We start from the raw sequence: 27,871 nt of genomic DNA on the forward strand, positions 1-27,871 counted from the left end.
GGGCGCGTGCTGGCGGCGGCAGCGGCTGCGCAGTCCCGGCCCGGCGCCCGCGGCGCCCCCGCTGCGGCCGGAGCGGCCTGGCTTCGGGATCCGTGCGCAGCGATGGCACAGCCGCCCCGGCAGCGCCCGGGGGCCTGGGTGCCGCTGGTCTTGCTGCTGCTGGCCGGGCCCACCACCTGTGCCGCCAGCCCCGCGGACGACGGCGCGGGCCCTGGGGGCCGGGGACCCCGGGGCCGAGCGCGGGGGGACGCCGGTGCAGACGAGGCGGTGCCGCGCCACGACTCCTCCTACGGCACCTTCGCCGGGGAGTTCTACGACCTGCGCTACCTGTCCGAGGAGGGTGAGGGGCTGCGGCTGGGAGACGCGGGGTGGGTGTGGGGGTGGGGGACCGAGGGGGCGGCGGGAGCGGGACCGGAGGGGCGATTTGGTAAGGATGCGAATGGAGGCAGCTCTGGGACCGCGGGGACCGGGGTGGGGAGTGCACTACTCAGACCCCCGCCGGCCTGCAGGAGGCACACGTAGAGCCGTCAGCCCCTTCCACCCGCCTCCTGCTTTACAGGCCAGGAGAGGGAGGTGGTCAGCAGAGGTCTGCGAGGCGAGGCTGCGGACCGGTGGGGCTGAGCCTAGGCTCCCCAGTTCTCAGCGGGTGGCCTCCACTTTTCTCTGTCCGAGGTTGGGGTAACGGGTGGTAGGGGAGGAGGCCGCCATCTGTCCTGGGGTGTGTGAGAGCAGGGAAGCTGGTGGGGAGCAGAAATCACAGTTTTAAGTGATGCCTTATTTTCTCCCTATTTGTATTGACCTAAATTTGCGGTGACTAGGGCCCCAACCTACCGGCATTCTGTTCCTGCTCACTGCCCTGCCATCAGAGCTGGGGCATAGCTCCTTCCCCACTTTCGTCCCAGTTCTTTTCTGTTACCACACACGTTAGGGTCCCCTAGTGTGAGCCACCATTGTTGGGGGCTGCTGGGCCCAGAGACTAGGGGGTTTGTCAGCCAGAGACCTCCCTGTGGTGTTGCTTCAGTGAACACAAAAGCCAAGCTGATTCTGTGCAGAAGAAATAGAAACTGGCCTCTTAACTGCTGCAATTTAGAAAGTAGTGATTTTCCTTTTCTTCTGCTAAGAGGGACATGCAAGAATAAAATTGGGGTTGAAATGTCCCTGCAACTGATATGATGCTGGGTATGTTTGCTATGTAGGATTCGGTTCAGCTGCATACAACAAGCACTCACTAATAGCTTCAATAAGATAGAAGTTTCTCTGTCATGTGAAGAAATCTAGAAGTAGGCAGTCTGGGCTGGTATCGGAAGCTCTGTGCTCATCAGAGACACTGGATCCTGGTCTTCTGTTTCTTCACGATTCTTAGCATGTAACTTCATGGTCCCAAATGGCTGCTTGATCTCCAGCCATTACATTCACTTTCTAGGCAGTGGGAAGGAAGAAGTGGGAAGAAGGTCACTGATTACCTTCATTGGCCACAGTTTAGTCATGTGGTCACATGCAAATTCAAAGGAGGCTGGGAAAGGTGGCCTTTTAGCTGAGAAGTAAGATGCCCAGTTAAAAAAATGGAATGAATGGATCTGGGGAAATAGTTGGGTAGAGGTTCAGGTGCGAAAACAGACACACCTACATATAGTGGCTTAAGTAAGATACTTTGTTTTTTTCCTCACATGAGTCTGACTGGTCTGGGCAGGTGGGACAGCTCTGTTCCATAAGGACATTCAGCAACCTATGCCCCTTCCATCTTGTTCCACCTTCCAGCAAAGCTTTGTCCTCATCGGTGTGGTAGAAGTTGGGTTTCTTGCATGTCCTCGTTCAAGCTTGAGGAAAGGAGAAAGAGAGGAGGTTCGGGACAAGCAGTTACCTTTCAGGCTGCTTGCACAGATGACTGCTGCTCACGTTCCTTCAGCAAGAACGTAATTACATGACCTAGCTGCAAGAGAGGCTGGGAAATGTAGTCTTCTACCTGGGCAGCCATATGGCCGAGGCGGGGGGGGCGGGGAAGGAGAGAAAGGGGCAGTGGGAGGATGGCAAGCGGAAGCAGCATCTATCACTCTGGAAAAGAATAAACATTTCAAAGCCCATCTGTTTCTGAAAGCATCTAATACATATTTATTCTGTTGGTAGTCAGCCCAGCACACTGCCAGGTGACTCACACATGGCACACGAGAGCTCATATTCTCACTGGGCACAAATGGAGGAGAGCAGGGGCAGACGCTGTGTGTCAGTTTGTATATACAGAGGGAATGAAATTGTAGAGTCCAGACGGTTTATGAACATAGACATCAATCAGGCAGCTAAGGCCACAAGGAAGATTTTCTAGAGTTGAGCTAGGAAGCACGAAAGACTTTGGTGAGACAGAAAAGGAAGGGCTTTTAGGTGAGGTGACCCCACAGGGGCAGCAGGGCATGCGATGTGTGTAGACATCCCTACTTTGTTTGCTTCCCTTTGTCACCCATTCTGCACATACAGCCTGAAGCTTGGCTCTAACCCCCAGAAATCCGTGATGGTTCCAACCTGCTCATTAGATGAAGCTTCAACTCCTTTATCTGGAGTTTTCTGTTTGGCCCAGTTTCATTTTACAGCCATCTCTTACTCCTCCCCTTTGCTCACCCTGGGCTTTCACTGTCTTCTTCTCTCTCCAGTAGTCTCGCGCATCTTCAGATGCAGTCCTACAGCCATCTGGCGGGTGCTAGTGGGGACATTTGTGGGCTGAGCCTCTCAGGGGCAGCACCTCCACCAGAAATCTCTGGGCCTCGGTTTTAGCCCTATGGGTCCTGAATACAGGCTTTCGCAAGATCCCTCGAAATAACCAGTGACCTTGCCTTTGGGGACTGCCTGAGAGGGAGAAGCAGAAGCAGGAAATGTCCCAGGTGGATGTCCTAAGCCCGAAAGCGAAGGGAAAGAAGATGTCAGGAAGCAGTGTCCCATGCTGTCGTGGGGCCCCATAGCATGAAGGTGCAAGATAGTTGATGGATTCAGGAAATGAGAGGTGAATTTTCCTGGGATGAATTCAGTGGAGAAGGAAGGGGGGGGGGGTTGCTGATTGATTTTGAAGGAAGTGACAAGTGAAGAGCTAGAAATAGTGCCTGTAAACTACTCTTCCTATCAGTACAAATCTAGTGATAGGGCTTCCTGTTTCCTCTCTGCAGGGTACTCTCTTCTCTGGTTCAAAGTAGCCAACTAACTGAGTTTTCAATGAAAACATGACCTGGTAGTGTGAAATCAGAAAAAGGCAATGAGAATAATGGGGATGGAGGAGTCACTGAAACCTTGTCTAGAAACCATTTCTCCAGTGTCCAGATAGTCCAAGACCCCCAAAGCCAGAGGCTGAAAACTGGCTGATTTGGGATCTTTAATTGCCTCCTAACTGTTCATTTTTTAAATTTAATTTGTTTTGGTTTTATTATGCTAGTTCTCAGAATTCGTAGGGATTCCCATGGTCTTAGCCTATACAACTAATCCTTATATTCCTAACTCCTCCACTGCCACCTCTTTCAGGGAGCCTTCCATGATTTTCTCCTTCTCCCACCCTCTGCCACCGAGTGAGGATATTCTTTCGTATCATACAATCTAACCCTACCATTGACCCTTTTTATTCTCTGTGATCAGGAGTTTTGATAGGGCCTTGGTGCTTGAATTCTACCACTCATACCCTTTCCTCTTGAGGTTCTTAAGGTAGAATCTATATGTGCAGAACAACAGAATGTAAAACAGATCACCTCATGATTATGGACAAAAATCCTATTCTGAGGGTTCTCTGAAAAAGTTGGGTGTTGTTAGCTTAGCGTTAAGTCCCAAGTAAAGCCTCCTGCTCTCATCTCGTTGCCAGAAAGATCTGCAGGTCCTAAAGTCTTACTGCCAGCCATATGAATAGTGGTAGCTGGCTTGCCCTGCCTTGGAAGGAAAAGAGGAAACATATGCATGGTTGCTTATCTTTAAGGCATAGTGATGTGACCACTTGTAAAATGTGGCCCAATCAATGAGTTTCTGACCATTGAATTCTGACCACAGTTTTTCCTACTTGGTAAGAACTAGTAAGACAGTAGAGAGGACAGAGCTCGGGGAAAAGGGCACAAATTCCTTCATCTGCCTATATTCTTCCTACCTGTACCATGTATTGTATGTGGATCCTTTGCTCATTACCCTACCAATCTGGAAGTTCTTTAAAGGTAAATAATCTACATCTGATCTAACTACATATCCTCCATTAATGTAGTCTGGTAATAACACTAATTGGAGCTAACTTTTAATAAGTGCTTACTGTGTGCCAGGTATTGCCTTAAGTCCCTTATCCATATTAACTTAAAAAAAAATTTTTAACGTTTATTTATTTTTGAGAGAAAGAGAGCGTGGTGGGGGGGGAGGGACAGAGAGAGGGACAGAGAGAGGGAGACACAGAATCGGAAACAGGCTCCAGGCTCTGAGCTGTCAGCACAGAGCCCGATGCAGGGCTTGAACTCATGAACCGTGAGATCATGACCTGAGCTGAAGTCAGACGCTGAACCGACTGAGCCACCCAGGTGCCCCTCCATGTTAACTTTAAATCTTACAGCAACCCTCTGACTGAGACGCTACTCTTAGCCCCACTTCAGAGTTAAGGAAAGTGACCCACAGAAAATTTAAATATGTTAGTTAACTCACAGCTAGAAAGTAGCAGAGAACTATGTAGGTTTCTTGATTGACTTTATGGATAAGGTGGTGCAGGGTGTCCACAGCCTGTTGGTGAAGCAGAGGGTCCCTGTTGACCTGCACTAGGAAATAGAGTGGGACAGGCTGAATGAGGTATTTTTGTGGGCAAACCTGAGGAAAGGGGCTCGGGATCGATGGAATAGTTGGCAACTAAAGGTTCCTGCATGGTGGAGTGCCACGATGAAGGCTTTGCTAAATGGGTGTTCTCATGTGTGTGGAGCTTTACATATTTTACGTTATAGAAAGTCCCTTGACATTTTTACTTCATTATGACTCTGATAAGCAGAAATGATGATTCAGGCAGTTCAGAAAGAGAAAGAGGCTGGTGCAGTAGTTCTCAGACTTGAACAGACAGCTTCTGGTTAAAACTTCAAGGAATCAAGTACTAAATTAATACCTGAGGCTGTGAGCCAAGCAGTCAATTAGAAGCAATAAATAGCAAACCAGAAGCCATTAACCACCCAGTGGAGTATGGCAAAACAGGCTCAAGGGATTGCAGAAAAGAAACAGACAGTGTCTGTGAATTAGACAAGAATGGAAACCACAAATATTCATCAATTGATACATATCTGGGTTATTTCCCATTTTTGGCTATTATGAATCATGCTGCCGTGAACATCTGTGTACAGGTTTTTGTGTGAATATATGTTTTCTCTCTCTTGATATGAGTATTTACATAGAAAATCAGAAAGAACAAACATCTGTAAATTAAGAGAATGCAATGAGGTCACCATAAACAAGATCAGCCTATGTAAACCAAAGGCTCTCTTCTTTAGCAACAATAAGCTAGAAAATGTCAAAGAAAACAAGATATTATTTAAAATAGCAACAAAAATCTGTATAATGTCAAATTTTGCCTAACAAAGAATGCCCTGGTCCTGTGTAGAGAAAACTTTTGACCTATTAAGATATATAAAGGATAGGAATAAATGGGAAATATACCATGATCTTGTAAGGAGTAACTTGGTATTATAAAGATGTCAGTTCTCCCCCTATTCACCTATCCATTTAATGCAATTCCAGACAAGAGCCCAGCAGTATTTGGGAAGAGAAATTGACAAATTAGGATGTATCCTTTACATGGAAGAATCAAGTTCTGTGAATTGCTGAGATACGTTACAAAGCCTAGTAATTCATATACTGTGGTCCTGGCTCAGGAACAGTCAGATAATCTAAAAACAAAGCAGAAAGTCCAGAAATAGACCTATGTTCGTATGAGAACCAGTAAATTATTAAAGGTGTCATCATAAGTTGCTAGGGGAAAGATGAATTATTTAATAAATGGTGTTGAGAAAAATTGATTCAATGTAGGGAGAAAAATAAAACTGTTTTCTTACCTCACATCGTATAAAAAAATAAATTCCAAATGGGTCAGGTCTAAATGTGAAAGGCAGTACCACAAAGTCAATAAATAATCGTGTGGGGAAATAAATCTCTTCCTATCCTTAGAATGGAGGCTAATGTCTTAGACAAGACTCTAAAAGCACAAATCAAAAGAAGAAAAATTATTTCCTCAACTACATCAAATTTAAAGATTTTGGCCCAAGGAAGACTGTCAGAGAAAAAAAGTAAGATTGGTGACAGACGAGAAGGAAAGAAATGCGTGTGAAAACAGCAAACTGATAATCTGGAATACACACAAAGTCCACAAGAAAGACTGAAAACCAAGGTTAAAAAAAAAGGCAAAGATATTTGCACATATACACATCATAGAGGAGGAAACCCAAGTAGCTGATACAGATATGAGGAAACATTTAACCCCATTAGTACTTAGGAAAATACAGATTAAAATCCTGAGAATGTTGGATGGCATCAGGTACAGGCAAAGGTGTGAGGAAACAGGGACCTTGTGCATTATGGATGGGATTATAAACTGGTGCTCCCAGTCCGAATACTCATCTCATTGAACTTTGTGGAATTACAGGGGGGGACCCAATCATTGCTCTCCATGGTTTATTAAAACAAAACAAAAACCTCTTGCATATGTTTACAAGAAACACACGTAAGAAAGTTCGTCTCCTTCATTATTTGACAAAGCAAACACTGAAGGCAATTTCAGTGTCTAAACTTCGGAGGTTATTTCAGAAAATGCCATTATATGTACATCATGGAATGCTACTCAGTCAGGAGTGATAACAGGTCTCACGTTGACATATAGGGATGGACTTGCAAAGGGAAATAATAAACAGAATGAGATTTAACACACAGTGTCATTTATGCGGGTTAAAAGCATACACAAGCTATCTATTTTTCCAGAGCACACATATGTAAAAATAAACATGTGGACAGTGGTTGGTAGGTTGGGTGAGCCCTTGACAGTCTGCTCTGCTTGGGGGCTTCCAGACCTTGTGCATGGCCATGGAATGGTCAGTGCAGTGCAGCTGTGGACAGCAGCTGTTGGCATAGTGAAAAATTGGCCCTGGAACCTCAACTTTAGATCCAGGTTCAGCTGAAGGCACTTAAGAGATTAATTTATAATGTAATCATGCAAGACTTTCAGGATGGTGTCGTTGGGAATATGAAAGAATTTTTGCAACAAGGCAGGACCTTACCCTGGGCAGGCATGCCCATCCCCTATGAAGAGATGAGAAGCTTACCCCCCAACTCCATGTTGGCGGGTACCCATTATTACTAATGTGTGCTTTCAATTTATCAAGTAAAATAATGCTTTTTTAAGATATGTATGTCAGAGTTCTCATTTTGTGAAAACCTCCAGCCTTTGCTGAAGGATATACATGAAATACACTACACCAAGTGTCTAAGATGGGGAGGAAAATGGTGTTAGGAATGGATTAGGGAAAATATTAAGATGGGCTTTGCATAGACTGCTAAGAATGTTCCATAAACAAAGAAATACCATCAGTTTAATTTGGTGTACCTATGTGCTTAAAATTGTACAATCAAAATGATTTTCCAGTAAAATTGTACAGTGCATGTAAAATGTCCTATTGAACAACACTATTATCTAGCTAGTTATCAAGATGGTAACAGCTAATAAGGTACAGTCTTTACAGATACATTGCATTGGTATTCAAGGATTAATCCATTTAGTCTCTATCAGGATCCAATCAGAAAGAAAGACAGAAACCATATTTAAGCCTTTTTTTTTTTAACAGGATGCCCAGCCTGGGAATTATCTAAGTAGGTATTGGGGGACTGGAGAAGCAAAAAGGAGCACAGAGACAGTAACTGCAGGAAGCAGCCACCAGCCCTGGGCCTGGGGTGGTGGGAGGGGTGGGGGCAAAGAGAAAGGCTTGAGACTGTAAGAACCTAGAAGCTCAGACAAGAGACCATCCCCAGAAATGCAGCCCAGCCTCTGAGAACGGGGCTTTCTGCACAGCTGCTGATGGTTCCTTTGAAGGCATGATGAGGCTGGTTATGGGAGTCTAGAAAGAAGCTGGAAAAGGTGAAACTATCTGTCACCACAATGACGAAGTAGAATCACTGAGGACTTGTCTAGTGGACAACAAGTCAGCTGGAAGGAGTGGTCTTCTTTCCTTCCTCCTACCTCCCAGCCTCCCTCCAGTGTTTCCTTTTGACAGTCTAGCCAGCTGGCAAAGGAGAAATGTGGTTTGCAGAGTACTCAGCCCATCATAGAGTTGGCTATAGAAGGCTGGGTTGTAGCTCAGAGACCAAAGCTTAAATACTGGCACACAGTCCAAACTTATTTTATGCCAAATAGATAATTTAAATTCAAGGAAAAATTGTAATATTGCTGTGCTTAATATTGCTCTGCCAACCCCAACTAATCTAGTGAAATTAATTTCTGGTGCAGATAACCCAGCGTGAGTACACAGTTTAAATGGGGTGCTCCATAACAAGACTGCTCTCACGTTAGATCAGCTGGCTACCCACAAACCCCCTCAGGTTCTGTAACTCACTGGAATGTTTCACAGAGTTCAGGAAAGTGCTATACTACACTGAAGGGTACAGTTCAGGAACAGCTGGTGAAGACACACAGGGTGAAGTCTGGGAGCCTCCCAAATGCAGTTTCTGTGCCCTCTTTCGAAATCAGGCCTTGTCACTCTCCTGAATATTAGTTTGTTCACCCACCAGGAAGTGGCACTGAGTTTCAGTGTCCAGGGTTTCTACTGGGGTCTTATTACATAGGCATGATTTATTTAGTCACTGGCTACATAATTGAACACAGTCTCCAACCTCCTACCCCTCTGGGGATGGGGCTGTCTTACAGCCCCAAACCTCGAATCACCTGATTGGTCCCTCTGGTAACCAACCCCAATCATGTGATCCCAAGGGGCTCATGAATAGCAAAGACAGTCCTGCTAGGGAATCCCAAAGATTTAGAGCCCTCTCTTCCCAGGGACCAGGGACAAAAACCAAATTATTATACAACATCTTACAAAACAAGAGAAAAATGTGCCCAAATGCATTTGACAAAAGAAGTTCTCATTTCAAGTTTTAGAAGCATATAAGATAATAGGAAATTAGTGCTAGAAAAGCCCTGAGAAGCCATTTTGCCAACAGTAATAAAGTAGTTTGGTACATTTATAAGTGAGTTTTGTTTCAAAACTTGCTCTTATTTAGAACTAAGAAACCCATTCTTCTAGAGATGATCTTACCCAATAGTATTGGTTCTGTGTATTTTACAAAACTTAATAATAATCCAATAGTAATAATAATTGGCATTTATTGAGCTGGAAGTAATGCCAGTGTATTATTCTAGATGCTAGGAAGTAGGAAAAAAATATGGAGAAACTGAGAAGCAGCATTATAAGAGATTGTCTTTTTCAGTTACTTATAAAATTTTTATTTTTTATTAGTAACTTTTTTTGAGAGAGAAGGAGAGTGTGTGTGCAAGCAGGGAAGGGGCAGAAAGAGAGGGAGAAAGAGAATCCTAAGCAGCTTCCATGCCCAGCACAGAGTTCTGTCTCACAAACGTGAGATCGTGACCTGAACCAAAATCAAGAATCAGTTGCTTAACTGACTGAGCACCCAAGCGTCCCGGTTACCTATAGAATTTTTAAAATTTAAGTAGTCATTGTATTGTATTCTGAGAAAAAAAATAACCTCAGCATTGTAGTGAGAAATAAGAAGAACATATATGCAGATGCTTAACATAGTTTGTAGCATTAAGCGGTTGCTCAATAAAATGTTAAGAGAAAAAAAAAAACCCACCTCATCTAAGGCAGGTCTCAGTCTATAGTACCAAAATAGATTTAGGACTGAGCATAAAATAAGCATAAAAGTGGAAAAACTGATGCATTTGGCTCAATTGCTTAAAGATGGCAAAAAGCTAGGGCTGTATTTTAGCATGTGGTCAAGATCTAGGGTAGTAGAAATGAACTGTCCATGGTGTACAGATGTGTGCCAAGAAAGTGTGGCCTGGTGGCTTTTTAATTTTATTTTTATTTATTTTTTAATGTTTATTTTTGAGAGAGAGAGAGAGAGAGAGAGAGAGACAGTGTGAGCAGGCAAGGGGCAGAGAGAGAGGGAGACACAGAATCTGAAGCAGGATCCGGGCTCTGAGCTGTCAGCACAGAGCCCGACAGGGGGCTTGAACTCGCAAACCATGAGATCATGACCTGTGCCAAAGTCGGATGCTTAACCGACTGAGCCACCCAGGCGCCCTGGTGGCTTTTTTAATAAGGCATAACCTGATGGAACAAAGTAAACAAAGCCTCAAGTTTATATTTATTTACATTTCTTAATGTCTGTGGGTGATTTTATTTATTTATTTGACAATCATGTGGTCACCATCCAATGCCAAGCACTATGCTGGACAGAGAACACAAGATGAATCACACATGGTTCCTGTGTGCCTGGAGTTAACAGCCGAGGAAAAAAATCTTGCTGTCATAGACTGGAAGCGTAATGTAGGGCTGCCCTTCAGTGTGTGGTTGAATGCATTATGATGTTAAGTCATCTTGCAAGAAAGATACTCAGCTATTAGAAATGGTGTTGTTCGAAGAATTTAGTGAGATATGAAAATGTCCTATACAGCTTAATGAGAAATGGAAGTTCAGAGAAAGGGGAAAATCCTACTATTGTGTATAGATATAAATGGAAAGGAAAACCTGTACCATCAAATATATATTTCATTGTTGATTTTTTTTTTCTCTTCGAGCACATGTGCTGCGTGAAAACTGATTTTTCACACTCCCAGAGACTGTGGTAAGCCAGTGGTTATATGGAATTATGCCACCCCCTGACTCAGGTTCCTTGCCTGTAAAATGAGGGAAAGGCCACATATTCTCAGTTAACATGCAAGACTGTCTCAAAGATGTGTACTGTGCACCCTACCATCATGAAGAGGGTGATTAGGCTTAAAGCCCTTTTCTGAGACCTGAAGCCTTTCTAGATACGTGTGATAGAAAATAGTCAATATATTAAAAAGAAAAACGTCTCCTTGGAAAAGCTGTCACTGGATTTTCTAACCATTGTTTATTCTCACCGTCTAGGTTACCCTTTCCCTACTGCTCCTCCCGTGGATCCATTTGCCAAAATCAAAGTGGATGACTGTGGAAAGACTAAGGGATGCTTTAGGTTGGTAGATCTGCGAGTTGGATATCTTTAAGGCTAAGATACTGATTTACTTCTCAAGGTAGTATTTAAATTGCATACAGTTTATTCTAATCAGGGCCTGCACCCCCTCACAGCTTCAGCAGGGATGTGGCCTGTTTCTGGTGGGCACCCCAGTGTTCGGTCTTAGACGCTGTAAACTCTAGAATGCTACTTGGCACTGGAACGCTCTGACCTGGCTTTTCACTTATGACCATACTGCCATTGGCCCAGGTATCGACTCCTAACCAGTTGGCTATATGAAAAAGAATCGTGGCACAGGCTATGTCTTATTAGGCTGTGAGCGGGACAGACAATGATAGACATCTAAGACCTCCAGTTCCTTTTCAAGTAAAGACTCATGACTTAGGAATATCTGGATGATACTAAATAGTCATTAAACACTGATTATTATAGCTGGTTATCTTAGGTTTAGTGAGTCCCTCTGTGATTATTAGTAGTGTTCTATCAAGACATGATGGGAGCTAGCAAACACCAATACAGACAGTGAACCTCCCATCCAGACAGCTCCACCTTGTTGGAAAAGCCTCCTCCTCTTTGAATTTGTTATTTCCTAGGATAAATTGTCCTTGAGTAAAGGTTGTGATGGCCACTGCACTGGAAGTTCTGAATTTTTTTTTTCTTTTCTTCAGTGCTCAAGGAGAAAAAATTGAATAAAGGGGTTTTGAGTTTTCTTTGGATTACAAAGGTATTTCTAAGGAATTTTTAAGAATCCAAATAATACTATTATTGAGGAACATGGCCAGCAATATTAAGCCTAGTGATGGGTGACATTTTTTTTTAATGTTTATTAATTTTTGATACAGAGGGAGACAGAGCATGAATGGGGGAGGGTCAGAGAGAGAGGGAGACACAGAATCTGAAACAGGCTCCAGGCTCTGAGCTGTCAGCACAGAGCCCGACGCGGGGCTCGAACTCACGGACCGCGAGATCATGACCTGAGCCGAAGTCGGCCACTTAACCGACTGAGCCACCAGGCGCCCCAATGGGTGACATTTTTGAGGAGGGAAGGAATTTCAGTACCTGCTGGCTTCAGGGTGACTTGTTTTCTGGCACATTCATTTCTCCTTTAGCTTTCCTTACCCCCGTTCAGCATTTTCAGCCCATTCCATGTTGTCTTGAAACTTACATCTCTTCCCACCTACTCAGGGTACCTGCCAGCCTTCTGGCGTGTTCCCTGCCTCCTCAGTCAGCACTTGACAGCCTTGTGCCCTGTTTCTTCACATGCCTCCCACCTGTGCTTCTGTGGTCTCACCCGTTGCTAGTTTTCTGCTATTGTGAAAATGGTGTAAAAATGATGTTGCTCAACTAGGGCTTTCAGATTCTTAAAGGGTCCACACGTCTTCTGTAAGAAAGTTTAAATTTGCACTTCCATTTCAATAGTGCTCCTTAAAAAGATTAATGTCTGCATAATCTGACTATCTGGATAACCAGTTTATACTGCCCTATACTCTGGTGTCTAAATTTGTAATTGTGTTAGCATCAGGTAGCCTGACAGAGCGCAGATTTTATAAATATTGATGCATTCGTGCTCAGTGAATACCAGATGAGGTATCCATTTGGTGTATTGTACGTATAAGGGTTTTGCAGTGGTTCAAATAGATAAAAGTGGAGGAATGTGGAATTGTGTTTAGTGGAATTGTGTTTAGTGGTGGTGGTAAGAGCATGTTCAACCAAGAGACCCTGCACAGTATAGTCAAATATACCCCTATGCAGGTAAGTAAAATCCACCTTCAGTAACACTGCATTATCTATCGCACGAATGCTGGGAATTTGAATGTTCCTGGTTCTGTAGCTTAACTTATATTTCGTTTGTAAATTTTTGTTAGTTTAGTTGTATGGGAATTTGTAAGTAAAGAAGAACTGGTATACATTTAATTAACAAAGACAGTTTATTAACTCAGATTTATTTTTTCCTCTGGAAGGGATTCAGAAATAATTCAGTAATAACTAGTCTCTGAGAAGCTCTAATATAATGTCGAGAATACTGGCTGGGAGTGGAGGCCCTACTGACTCACTGTGGAAGCCCCTTCCCATCTCTGGTCCCTCAGGATGTATGTGGATAAAAAGGAGCAGTTAGATCCTCTCTGTGTTCTCTCCTGAGTGAAACTGGTTTTGAGATCCCTGGTAGCAAAGATCTAATTTATCTGATAATCTTGCTGAGGTGTGCCTGATACATTGATGACTTCTTAATGTATTTATGAATAAGTAGCTGAAGAAGTAGTGATATGTTTTGATATGTCCTATAGATATGGCAAACCGGGCTGTAATGCAGAGACTTGTGACTACTTCCTTAGCTACCGGATGATAGGGGCTGATGTGGAATTTGAACTGAGCGCCGACACAGATGGTTGGGTAGCAGTTGGATTCTCTTCAGACAAGAAAATGGTAAGACGTGAATCATGATAAAAGGTGATTTTTTTTTCCTTCAGTTTGCTGTGCTACTTTAGATTTTAGAGAATGGGCATGGTTTTGTTTCTCTAGGTTCCCATGCCACTGTTAAATGTGAGAAGTGAATTTCTAGCATTTGATTTCCTTTTTCAAAGCAAAGCAAATAAATTGATCAAAGCATAATAATGACTATATTAGTTATGGCTCTCTGATTGAAAGTTAAAAAAAAATTTCAAGCTGGCTCAAACAAAAGAAAGGGTTGGTTATGAGAATACAGGGTATCTTGTGGTACCCGCATTTATTAGTTGTTACGGCAATAATATTGCAAGAAGCGTCTCCAAAACTACACCGTTTATAAGCATTATTTCTCGTTCACATGTATGTGATTTGGCTAGGGCTCAGCTGGGCTTGACTCCTGTCCGTGGGTTGGATTCAGGTTTTCTCTAATCATTCTGGAACCAGCAGCTACCAAGGCATGTTGTTTTCTTGGCAGAGGCAGAAAGGCATGATCCATCCAAACTTATTTCCAACCTCTGCTTACATCACATCTGCTAACATTTCAATGCCCAGAGTAAGTCACACTGTGAAGCCCAGAATGAAGGGACAGGGGAGTTCACTTCTCTTACCAAGAGGCCTCTTGAAAGTGTGGGTATGTAATACTAGTACTGGGGATTGAATAATTGAGTCCAATAATTCATTCCTCCATAGTACACATGGGCAAGAACACATCTGGACCTGAGAAAGACCAGAAGCCAGGACCAGGAACAGGCAGGGCATCAGGATCCCAGGCAGCTGTCTGTCTCTTACCTGTGCTTCTCTCTGTGCCTCTGCTGTGTTCTTCCCCTCCTTCCTCTGTAGCACTATCATTTGCCATTTCACTATGCCAGGGTGCTTTCCAACAGCCAGATTTTCTTGGGCCTCTGTACCTCTGCACATGCTGCTGTTCTATCAATAGGAGCCGCCTTATTCTCTTCACCTGACCTGTTGTGAGGCTTCTACAATGAGAGAAGGCCAGCTCAGACAGGGTTAGAGCAGTGGGAATGGTGAGAAGTGCTCAGATTTGGGGTGTGTGTGTGTGTGTGTATGTTTTAATGTTTATTTAAGAGAGGGAGAGAGGGAGAGAACGGGGAGGGACAGAACGAGAGAAAGAGAGAATCCTAAGCAGGCTGCATGGTCAATGCAGAGCCCAACATGGGGCTCAGTCCCACAACCCTGGGATCACGACCTGAGCCAAAATTAAGAGTCGGACGCTCAACCAACTGAGCCACCCAGGTGCCGCTAAAGATTTTATTTTTAAGTAATTTCTACATCCTATATGGGGCTCAAACTCACAACACTGAGATCAATAGTCTCATGCTCTACTGACTGAGCCACCCATTTTTTGGACCTGTTTTTTAAAACTTTAAAGGTACAGACAATCTGTAAGGGTAGTGCAACACATTTGCTTCACCCAGATTCACCAAATAACTTGTTTATTGTGGTGAAATGTACATAACATAAAGTCTGCCATTTTTAGCCATTGTAAAATGTACATTTCAGTGGCATCAATTATAATCACAGTATACAACCATCACCACTGTCTACTTCCAAAACTTTTTTCTTTTTTTTTTTTTTAACAAATGATGTCAGTTTTCCACACGTGCTTTATCTCACTACCCTGCTGTTGCTGCTGGTACTTGCTATATTATTTTTATTATTTTCTGGAAACTTTGGAGATTAAATCTATTTATTAAATTCAGGAAGTTAAACACTAATATGATAGTATTATCAAATATACAGCCCATTTTCCAGTGTTGTCCATTGTCACAATACTATCCTTTATAGAAAGTTTTATTTTATGACTTAGGATTCTGTCTACGAACACTATTAGTTGTCATGCATTTCTTTATTTTGAAATCAATTCGTAGCCTTTTTTTTCTTTTTTTGGTCTTTCATGACATCAGTCCTTGTGAAGATTATAAGTATTTTTGTAATAGTTTTTGTAATCATTTTTTGTAGAAGTCTCAGTTTGGGTTTGTTTGATTGTTTCCTCATGATTAGGTTCCTTTTGTGTTGTCAGCAGGAATACTAAATAGCTGGAGATGTATTCTTTGAACATCACATAAGGAGGCATTTGATGTCAGTTATTGTAATGCTAACTTCACTCACTTGGTTAAAGCTTTTTTAATAAAAAAATAGGTTTCTCTGGGCGGGATTTCAAATTACAGAGGTAATGAAATGGATATATCTGAGTGAAATTTCCTTCTAGCAGAAAAGTTTGTGAAAGACACACCTTTGACTTCTTCCCCCATTGTTTTTCATGTTAGGGTGGTGATGACGTCATGGCCTGTGTCCATGATGACAATGGCAGGGTCCGCATACAGCACTTCTATAATGTAGGCCAGTGGGCAAAAGAGATTCAGAGAAACCCTGCCAGAGATGAAGAAGGAGTCTTTGAAAACAATCGGGTCACCTGCAGATTTAAACGCCCTGTGAACGTTCCCAGAGATGAAACAATTGTCGATCTGCATTTGAGTTGGTATTATCTGTTTGCTTGGGGTCCAGCCATTCAGGGTAAGCTCACACTTCGGCATCCTGTTTAAACACCAGACACTGCTTTGCTTGTGTTCATTATTTTTTGGGCAAGAGAGTGATAAGCCCTTTGGATGATACAACAGAAAAAGGAGATATGATCCTGCCTTCAGGAAGTTGTAATGGACTTAAATACACAGACATACAAATGGACAACTAATACACATACGTAGCTAGCACAGTACAAGGTAATTTATGATGAGCTGTGTGCTTAATGGAACAGATCATATATCTGCTATATGTGGGGGTATGTGCTGTATTAAATTCTCACAACATTCTCATTTACTCCTCACCACATCCTTGAAAGGTATAGATATTATCATCCTCATTTTGGAGAGATTAAGGAACTTGCTCAAGGCTATACAACTAATTAATGGAGGAACTAAAATTCCGTCCTAGGTCTGTCTGACTCCAAAGTCAGTGAGTACTCTTAGCTCCTATGTTCTAAATGTAAAAAATACTGAACAGGAAAGGACATCTTGAGACTTCTCTAGAGATTGACACCAAGCGTCTCATTAGTGTTCACTTTATGACTGTTCTGGTGGTCACAAACCCACCAGATTATCCTGTAATTTAGCCCATTGCTCCTCAGATTTTAATATGTACAGGAATTGCCTGGCTCTGTCATTAAAATGCAGTTTCAGTAGGTCTGGAGTGGGACCCAAGATTCTGTGTTTCTAACAAACTTCTCAGTGGATGCTGGTCCATTGATGACCTCACTCTGGGTGGCAAGGCTCTTCAACAGATCCCCCACAAAGACCCAAGGATATCATGAGACCTTTTGGAGGCTGCCAAAATCACGTTGCATGGTGTCTTCAGCCTTCCTCCTGGCTGATCAAGCCTAACGGCCTAAAAACGAAAGTGAGTTAGTTGTTCATGGTGCTTGTAGGAGAACTCATTCTGGCTCCTAGCAATTAATTGCATCTTTCTGTACTGTGTGCTTGTCAACTCTCTGTTGCCTAATCTTCTTCTTCGAGTTGTTTCCATTGATTAGTCTGGAGAGTTTATACCTTTTTTTTTGCCTGTTTCTAATTGGGAAATCATTTGGATGCCTGCAGATTTGTGACACCTTCCCCGTTTGCTTATTTCCCATGATACCAACAATGGGTCTGCAGTTATATCTTTGAGAACTTTCAGTACTCATGGAAATAAATTATATCTTAGCCTGGAGAAATGAACTCATTTAAAATGATAGCATTTGAAAACTAAAACTTTAGATCTGAGTGTGGGTTCTCCCTCTTGGTAGCTGTACCCAGCCTTTATCTAAATTCTGAACTCCAATTTCTTTGTATCTAAAATGGGGATGATGATAATACCAACCTCATAGGATCATTGTAAGCATTAGGTGAAAACAAGTATTTGAAACTCCTTTACAAGTTGGAAAGTGCTGTACTTTGGAAAGTCATCATCTAGCGTAAATGGAATAATAGCCTAACATTCTAAGCCCTCCTCAAGTCTGATCCCACGTTGCCTGATTAGCCCTCTCAGGACAATTGTTCTTGTCTCTGTCCTCAAACAGAACAGACATATTCCTACCCCATATATGGGCTTGTGCTTTTCCTGTTTCTGGAGCACCTTCTGTGGATTAAATTACTCTCTATTGATCATATCTTATACACTCTTAAAGTCTCTCAGAGGGGATACACTTTAAGCTAAGGCTTGAAGGGGATATAGGATTAGGTTTCCCTCAAGGGAAGCCTGATGTGGAGGTGCATGGTTAAACCTTGGAGCCCCTCATATGTGACCAATGAGGGAGGTAGGTTAGGTGGGAGAGGTGATGGGATCTGCTGAAAGAAAAATTTCCCAGGGCGCCTGGGTGGCTCTGTCACTTAAGTGTCCAATTCCAGCTCAGGTCGTGATCTTATAGTGAGTGGGTTCGAGCCCCACATCGGGCTTTGTGCTGACAGTGAGGAGCCAACTTTGGGCTCTGTCTACCTCTCTCCCTGTCCCCTCCCCCACCCACACTCTCTCAAAAATAAACATTAAAAATTTTTTTTTATTAAGAAAAAATGAAAAATCTCCATGCCAATCTGAGGAGTTTGAATTTGTGTTGACAGGAGCCAGCACGGACCCTGGAGCAGGCAATTAATGTGTCAAATTTGTTGGGCTTCCCTGCCAGATGGGACTTTAAAAAACACTCACTCTGGGGCGCCTGGGTGGCTCAGTCGGTTAAGCCTCCGACTTCAGCTCAGGTCACGATCTCGCGGTCCGTGAGTTTGAGCCCCGCGTCGGACTCTGTGCTGACCGCTCAGAGCCTGGAGCCTGTTTTGGATTCTGTGTCTCCCTCTCTCTCTGACCCTCCCCCATTCATGCTCTGTCTCTCTCTGTCTCAAAAATAAACAAACGTTAAAAAAAATAAAAAACACTCTGAGCCCTATTTTTTTTTAATTTTTTTTATTTATTTTTGAGACAGAGACAGAGCATGAATGGGGGAGGGGCAGAGAGAGAGGGAGGCACAGAATCTTAAGCAGACTCCAGGATCTGAGCCATCAGCCCACAGCCTGACGCGGGGCTTGCACTCACGGACCGTGAGATCGTGACCTGACTGAAGTCGGCCGCTTAACCGACTGAGCCACCCAGGCACCCCTCTGAGCCCTATTTCTAAGGAGGCCTTTGTATTGAACTCACATGCCTGTAGTCTCCTTAACCCGAGGTCCATGTGACTTATTCAGGAGGTCAGGCACTTTGAATCAATTTCAGCTTATTAAGCATCCCATACACACAGCCTTCCTCTCTTTACACGTCTCACCAGATTAAAAAAAAAAAAAAGTCTCCAGTCCAAACACTTGTTTGGTATCTGAATCCTCCTACTTTCTCTACTATTCCACCTCACTCTGCCTGTCAGACATACAGATGCACACATAGCACACCGCACACTCTCTGGTCTGGCTCGGGCAGGCCACCACTTCCTGTACCACAGACAATGAAAGAGACTTCCATCTGTAAGCAAGTATGACATGATCAGGAGTTGTTGATGATCCATTATATAAAAGATCTGTTTGAGGGAAAAAATAGTAGCTCTTGCTGCTTAAAATCAAAATACGGTTTTTCATTTGGTATTAGTAAGATAAAACTCATCAGACACCTTGTAAGTAGGCATTCATACAGTGCTAAGAAGCAACAAAGTGGGGTGCAATAGATCAATAGTATTGTTCTGGTAGAGGGGTGTGGATTCATGAAAGCCAGCCTTTTGGGGTAAATTTAGCTACTTTTTATGTTCTTTCTATTTCTGTGTATGTACAAACATTATGGAGAATTCTGATGATAATTCTAATACCTGATTCCAGATCTTTATAATCCCCGCTTATGTATTAAATGCAAAGACTTGTCTAGTTTTTCTGTTGTTTGCATACATCATTTTAAATCTGTGCGCTTTTTTTGACTACCCCCTTCCTTTTGCTTTCTTTCCTAAAGGCTCTATCACCCGACATGATATAGACTCACCACCGACTTCAGAGCGTGTTGTCAGTATTTACAAGTATGAAGACATTTTTATGCCATCGGCTGCCTATCAAACCTTCTCTTCTCCATTTTGTTTGCTTCTCATTGTTGCTCTGACCTTCTACCTGTTGATGGGAACTCCTTAACCACAGCTGCAAAGCCAACATATTAAATGGATTAGAAAGTCTTTAGTATAATATATTTCTAAAGAGTATGCAGTATAATTTTAGTTTTTATTATTTAAAAAAAGACTTCTATGATTTCAGCTTTTTGGAGGAAAGAGCAAGCTTCTTTTCTAATCAAAGAAGATTGTTTAATATTGATCCCATACTTTTGGAAAGTAGTTACTTAAAATTTTTCTAAGCACTTTCAAATGTGTTTTCTTCTTTCAGCTTTCATACCATCTCTGAGTTGGCTTGATGAAACTTATTAGTGCCAGCGTATTGAATGAGATTTGAAGTTGAAGAAAGCTGCCTTTTTGGTGACACCCATGCCATGTGGCCTTGGCTACTTGGTCAGATAACACATAACAAGGTAGAGAAAGAGCTAGGCACAGGGTCTCTAAACAACCTTTACTCTTCCGACTACAGCTCAATAGAGTTACCTGAAGCATTACTAAAGAGAACTTCACTGGATGGTCCTGGTTCATGACCAGCCTTTTGGGCAGAAGAAGTTTCAAATTTCCATAAATGTGTTTGGATATTTATACAGCTGATGGGGAGAAGGGGAAAGGTTACCATGATAAGAAAATGGTTCGTATTTACTTGCAATTTCTTCTCAATCAGTGAGTAGTTACAAGAAAATATTTTTATTGCTGTTTGGAAAGGTTAGAAAAGGAACTGTGAGTGTACCTGAAGATGTACAACTATATTAATGATAAAAAAAATATGGGCATTCTTAGTGATTAGAATTTGGACTCTTCTATCACTGTATTTTATAAATTAAGGTATTCATCTGTGGTTACAGCTAATTGTATTGTCAAGAGTTGACATCCACTGGGTGTATGATTAAATATGTATTATAATAGGCAAAGCATCTTAATAAAAATGTAAGGCATTTTGAAAATAAATCAACATTTTTGAAGATTGTGGAGATTTGGAGTAGAAATTTTTTAAGATGACATTTTTCTTTAATTAGAAAATGGGAAATGACCCCTAAAGTGAATTCATCTGGAGTTATCCATTCAAAGTATTCAGACTTGTAAATTGGACCAGCAGTCAGCATAATTTATAATAATTCCTAGACTTAATGCATTCTGTTTTTTCAAAGGAACCCAAATGTTCCTTTGTTCCAAATGGCTCTGCTAACAGCCCATTCAGAGGAAAAGAGTCTATGGATATAGTTAATTGCTGATGGATTTGCATTGTAGAATTTTGGAGTCCTCTGGTTTGCGTCCCCGCCCCTTGTTGCTTTAGAGCTGGCTCCAACTTTGTGGATTTTGTGATTAAACAAGACTGGAGACTGTGATTTCTAATGCCATCCTTGGAATTCACACCATGGTGAAAGTCCACCTGGGGAGAGAGCTTTCGAATTCTGGAACTGTACAAAAAATAAGGAAAACATCGAGATTCTGTGACATGGTTTACCAGGTGCATCCGAGGAATGTTAGAGAAATAATCCTCTTGCAGATGTAGAGAGATTAAATGACATTTAGTGAGCAAAAGAGTTGGGTGTAGGCTTCAAACTCAGGTCCTCTCGTTCAAGTCTGTGGCTCCACCTCACTGTGATTGCCTCGGACAGAACTAAGCCCTCTGCTTGCTTCCAGCTGAGGATGGCCTGTGCACACCTTTTAAGTTGTAGCTGTTGTTTAGTAGTAAGGATACGGAGTAGGCAGGCACCGACCTTGTATATAAGAAGGCAAATATTTTTATACTTCATGCTCATGTATATAGTATTTCGGCTATAAATAGGTTGAGACTAAAGAGAGACAGGCTAGCCTCTGTAGCAGGCAGGGAATGAATAAATTAACGGATTTTCCTTCCGCTCAATTTCAAGTCAAGCTAATTTTTCCACAAATTATTTTACTTTGATGACCAGTTTTGCATATTTGTGCTTAGAACATTCTCTGACTTCTTACTGCCACCAGGGTACAATGCAAACCATTTATTTTTTATTTATTTATTTTTTTTGCAAACCATTTTGATTACCTCCAAAATCATCTTTTGCTCTCACTCACCTCTCATGGTGTTGCCTGTGCCCAGACATCTTACACTTCTGTGCTTGCTGAACTCCTACTTATGTTTCACGTCACAGCTTCAATTGTTCTTCCTCCACTCCCCTGGACTAGATAGGTTTTGGTCCCTGCTGTGTGCTCCCACAGCACACTGGGCTTCCCCATCGTATTACTCATTGCACTTCAAACTCTTGCTCACCCTTGCTAGCTCCCTGGTGCAGGGACCATTTCTTGTTCCTCATCATTGTAACAGGCACTGCTACACAGTAGGTGCTCAGCAAACATTGTTCAACAGAATAAGTAAATGACTGTACTTCTGTGCCAAGTTTGGTTGGTTCAGAGGCTTATATTTCATATACAGTGCCAAACTGGCCAGCCAACATTTTTGTATGCTCCCACTTGTGATCAAACCATAAACCATTTCTTTAGTGAACACTGAACTTCTGAAACACAAATAGGAAGATGGTTACTAGCCATGCTATTTTATCCTACAGCGAAACTTAGTGGATATTTTTAACAATAATGGTTGTTCACAAATAAGAATTCACAGACCAGGGATGCGGAATGGCATTGCACTGTCATTTCACAGAATCATTATAGGCACACTGAAATTAAAATTCTGTAGACTTCAATTTCATTTATTCTTACCTATTACAAAAATAAATTTCTATTTTATCTCTATATTCCCATTTTCCAGCATACTACTTGTCACAGGGGAGATGCCTAACCAGTTTTTTTTATAAAATTCCTGAAGAGAATAATAACAGCTAAATGTATTTAGTGCTGTTCTAAGCACTTAATGTGGATTAACCCACATTATCCTATACATTTATTAAATGGAACCCACTCTCCACACTCAAATTAGGTAGGTGCTTTTTCCTCTCTTTACTGATTCACAATAAAGGACTTTTATAGTTCTATTTGGGGAAAGGGGTACGGTTTATTTCAACTTCCTTCTTAAAAACATTTAGTCTGTTTTATCAGTCATTTTGGCGCTTTTAATAGGTTTTTTTTTTTTTTTTAATGTACAGATTGGACAATACTGGAAGAATGTATTTGTCTTAGTTAATTTTTAGAAGTGATTTACCTAAAACCTCAGGTCTTCTTGTTTGGAACCCAGTGCCCTTTTATTGTGCCACTGTAGTCTCAAAGCTGAATTTATAACCATGATTTCAAAAACAAAACGCAGGAGCCATATTTAATGATCTTAAGCTGGCTTTTGTTGTTAAGGAAATCGGAAAGTCAGGACCACTCAGGATAGGTTTTTCATCCCAGATAGTTTTTCCTACAACTTCTGTAATTAAGTTTACCACCTATATTCTGGATTTTGTGTTTCCAAGATGTTACCCCTGAGGTTGTGTGTCCTTCTTGGCTCTAGCCTGGGGTCTGCATACTTTTTCTGTAAAGGGCCAGATGGTAAAGATTTTAGGCTTTGCAGTCTCCGTTTCCACTCCTCAGCTCTGTTGCAGTAAATTCAGAACCGAGTGAGCAGCAGTTTTAAATACTCTGAGCTGTGGAAATCATGAATGACTTTTACTGTCGCATTGCTCTTCATGGTGGGGATTACAGTGTTTAAGAATAATTTATTTCCCTGTAGATTTCTTTTCAAGGGTTATCTAAATCTGTTACACCCAGGGGAGAGTTTTACACACATGACTATAGCCTCTCCTTTGTGTATCCTAATGGAAAAATGTTCGGGAACCCCTGTACTAGGCCAGATGCTGAGATGTGTATACTTTGTTGTATATAATTGTATATAAGTGTATATCCTTGTTCTTTAAACAGAATTGGTTATGTTTAGTGAACAGTTGGATTAATCTCAGTGTGTTTGTATATATATTTGTACATACATGATAAGATATACATAAATCTCTATATTTACATGCCATACCCATGTGAAGGTCTTTGTCAGGATTGTTCCTGTTTCTGATCTCTTGAACACTGTAAAACCCAAGAGATAAAAAACATTGTGCAGATTGCAGGCAAAACTACCCTTTAGTTTATAGGAATTTAGTTTGTAGAAAGAATTCCTTTTTTTAAGCCTTGCCTCCACCACTCAACATTCTATGAATTGTTAAAAATATATAACGTATCATTGTTGAGTTTGACTTTTCTATATGTTTAGTTAAGAAACTAAAGCTAACGTTAACGGAGTAAATGGCATGTTGATACAGCCTGTACCTGATTTGTATTTAGAGTCCCTATTCAGGTATTTAGTTTCAAGTTGGACTTCTTTGTTTTTATACTTAACAAACGACTTGAGTAGAAGTTCCTTGTCACAAAGTAGAGGCTATGCTAATGTGATTTTAAGTATGTCTGGAGACTGAAAATTGAAGTGATTCCTCAGGCTCTTTGAGATTTTTCTTGTAAAATACACTGATGCTGGATTGTTTTCAGTTCTTCCCCCCCCCCCCCCCCCCCCCCCGCCCCAGGATATTTGCCATTAGGCAAATAGCTGTTAAGGTCCTTCCTCTGGAGGGTAAGCGATTCCGGAGGGTCATGGGGTGCAGCGGGTGTTGTGGCATTCACCCGGGTCACTGGAGTAGTTACCGTTTCATCACATACAATGTCCTGCCATCTGGAAGAGTGAGTGCAGCTTCCCCACTTGCCTTATTCCCACAGACATGCTGACAAGCTGGAATAGTCTGGCTCCAGGAGTATTCATATACTTTTTTGAGACTGTCTACAAATACTATTTTGTAAAAAAACTATGCCTTTAAATAGACACCAATGGGTTATATTTGTTTTGTAATAATTGTGTACCTAATGTTCAATTGTTATTGATTTTGAGATTTATGTATATTTATAAGCCTGTCCTATGTGAATTTTTACTCCAAGACGTGAAACCTTACTAATAAAGACATGGATTTCTATTTATGTAAAGTAATTGTAGCAATATTCCTAGATGCTACCTAAATGATTATTCTGTCCATTTGCCATCTCAAATACTTTCACCTTTGAGAATGATGTCACAGTTAGGATACATTAGCCAGATTTAAACTTTAAACTATAAATTCTCAACATGGTTTGAAATTCTTCCTGTTGATGTAATTAAAGTTAGTTTGTAATTCCGTATTGCTTTGCTGTGGTCTGTTTTTGGCTTTCTGTGGTTTGTTTTACATGCTTTCCATTAGTAAAGTCTTCCTGAATTCGTAGACCTTGGAGAAGATTGGCAGCCTGTCTTGTCTGACAAAGAGTAAAGTCATGTGGCAGTAGTCAGGTAGAAGTCCTTCTAGAGAAACAGTTTGCAGAACAAAATTGTGTTCATAGCTTCAGCTTAATACCTTTATCAAATAGTAAATGGAGGCCTATGACCCCATTTCAGGTATACAGTATTAATCCGTTGTAGCACAAAACTAGCTCTCAGAATTTCAGTTATGGGTCTTACTGGGAGCTAAATCATATTATATGTTAGGAATAGTTAGAGTTTAGTAGTAGAGCCTCCTGAATCATTATGGAGGTATGGGAATTGCAGAAAGTAGTAGCTGAGTCGTCAGTGCTATGGGGGCTCGATTGAGAAGCTCAAGGAATGTCACTTTAAGAAAGAATTAGGCATTACCACATTCTGCACTATAGGATGATCTTCACCCCCCCAAGAAAACAAATACGGTACAGTATTTCGTTATTTCTTGGTATTCTAAGTGTTCCCTGTGGTATTTATTTTGCAGGATACTCAGTGGATAGTTCATCTGTCAGACCTGCTCCTGGCTGATGTTTGACTTGGGATTTCCTTAGGGCTCAGTGCCAGAGGCAAGGGCCAGGGGATAAGCTGCAAGAACAGACAACAGAAGTGGAGTGGATGTCAAAGTCACCTGAATCTGGGAGGTCAAGAAGCTTTGACCACTTGTTCATTCGTTCCTTCAACACTTCTTGGGGATTCTTATGTGCCAGTTCCTGTGCTAGACATGAAACAGAGGGGACTGCAGGAAGAACAGCTTTTGATTTCTGCCCCTAAGAGGTGCACAGCTTAGTGGGGAGACAGACACATAAATACCATGATAATACCTATTGGTGACTGCGGTGGGAAGGATGTACTCAGGTGTGGTGCAAACCTGGAGTAGAGACCCTCACCCAGCCTGGGGCAACCAGGAGAGTAGGCACTGGGCCTAAAGCTGAATCTTAAGGAAGGGGTAGGAGTAAAGCAGGCAAAAGGTATGGGAGAGACATCCCCAGGAAAAAGAGCAACTCCAGAAGAAAGGCCAGCAGGATGTGTTTGGGAACCACTGCCATTGGACAAGGTTTGTATGAGTTTCCCATTGCTTCTGTAACAAATTACCATATATTTAGTCTTAAAATGACTGAAATGTGTTCTCTTGCAAGTCCGGAGGCCAGAAGTCTGAACTGAATCTTATGGAGCTAAAATCAAGATGATGGCAGGGCTGATTTCTTCTGGGAAATCCAGGGGAGAGGATCCTTCCTTGCCTCTTCCAGCTTCTGGTAGCTGTGGGCATTCCTTGGCCTGTGGCCTCACCACTCCAATTTCTCTGCATCCTAGGTCAGATTGCTTCTCCTTACGTAGCCTCATCTCTCTCCTTCAGTCTGATAAAGATATTTAAGATTACACTTAGACTCTACCTGTATAACCCAGGATAATCTCCCTTCTCAAAATCTTTAATCACATCTGCAAAGTTCCTCTTACCATGGAAGGCAGCACACCTAACAGGTTGTAGGGGTTAGGACGTGGCCATTATGCATTCCACCACAGTGCTGAGGGATAAAGGATGAGGCAGGGAGTGGGGAGTAAAGGTGAGTGTGGCCCCATCACAGAGGACCTTGGGAGGCATAGTAAAGAGCCTGGACTCTTCCCAGGGTTAAGGAGGCCTTGATGGGATCAGATTGTATTTGAGAAAGGTCACTCTGGCTTCAATGTAGAGAACTGAGTGGAGCAGGAGGGCAGAGAGAGACCGCCCAGAGGCTTCAGTGACATCACCATGTGTTGCCAAGAACATACAAACAAGTGACACTTTGATTCTCAAATGCCAATAGTTTACTTATAAATAAAGAAGGATTAGTTTGGCCAATTTGAAATGCATCAAGCATCTTCTGGTTTTCATTCTTACTCTGATTTACCCAGAAGGGTGGGTGTTTATACCCTGGGTGGCCTCAGCCTTCGTTTGAGTCTATTGTTAGGAGTAGAGCCAAGGAAGGGGCAGCCTAAGCATTCCAAATCCTGATCCGTAATTCTCAAACTCAACCATTCTAGAAAAAATATAAGTCTGACCCGTAAAGACGCAGAGTCCCAACTGAGGACACCTAAGACCAACCACTTTCAGGATAGGCACTCTGGCTTTCAGCACAGAATTGTTAATCACAAAATTCACCCATCTTCCCAACCCACCTTCCTCCCACCCTAGAAGAGTACTCTATCTTGGTTGCAGACTTAAAAATTTTTTTAGAGGGTGTGTGTGTGTTGGAGTGGGAGGGTGTTTCCCAAAAGAACTGCCCAAGCTTCTTACTCACCTGGTTCTCTCCTGGGTACATGGGCCTCAGTTGAGTTTGCTGAATCGATTTGATAATCTCTTCACTAATCCTTTCATTAACTAGTAAGATTATCTTTGTTGACGTGGCATGGAAGATTGGCTGAAGCTGGAAGGCACAGACCTGAAGGACGGGAGCCTAGAGGCAGGAAAGGCTACACTTTACTCAGGGAACTGGCAAGACCCATGCAGTAAGTGGGGTCATGTGTCCCAGATTGGGAAGGGGGGGGGGGTGTAGTTAGGGATGGTTTGCAATATTTGTTCTTCAGCCACTGAGATTTTTTTTAATCTCTTAGTAATTTCTCACATATGCACTAATTAACTTTCTAAACAACGTTTATTTTATGTTTGAGAGAGAGTGCACAGGCAAACAGGGGAGGGGTAGAGAGAGAGGGGGACAGAGGATCTGAAGCAGACTCTGTGCTGACAGCCAAGAGCCCTGTGTGGGGCTCAAACTCACAAACTGGTGAGATCATGACCTGAGCCGGAGTCGGACACTTAACTGACCGAACCACTCAGGCACCCCCTTCCTAAGCTTCCTAAAACAGTTATCTACCTTTTTAGCCTGCCAGTTTTATCTAGTATCAGA

At 42.2% G+C, this 27,871-nt stretch overlaps 1 protein-coding gene across 1 annotated transcript; it reads left to right on the plus strand.

The window, feature by feature from the left end:
* On the plus strand, positions 1 to 24,880 carry FRRS1L (ferric chelate reductase 1 like). The gene is made up of 5 exons (XM_058694637.1): positions 1 to 340; positions 11,109 to 11,193; positions 13,479 to 13,617; positions 15,927 to 16,173; positions 19,606 to 24,880. Exons 1-5 carry the CDS (start codon positions 103 to 105, stop codon positions 19,776 to 19,778), a joined length of 882 nt encoding a protein of 293 aa, XP_058550620.1. The 5' UTR covers positions 1 to 102; the 3' UTR covers positions 19,779 to 24,880.
* The last annotated feature ends 2,991 nt before the right edge of the window (positions 24,881 to 27,871 follow it).

The sequence above is a fragment of the Neofelis nebulosa genome, chromosome 12 (assembly GCF_028018385.1).
Source record: "Neofelis nebulosa isolate mNeoNeb1 chromosome 12, mNeoNeb1.pri, whole genome shotgun sequence".
Taxonomy (NCBI): domain Eukaryota; kingdom Metazoa; phylum Chordata; class Mammalia; order Carnivora; family Felidae; genus Neofelis; species Neofelis nebulosa.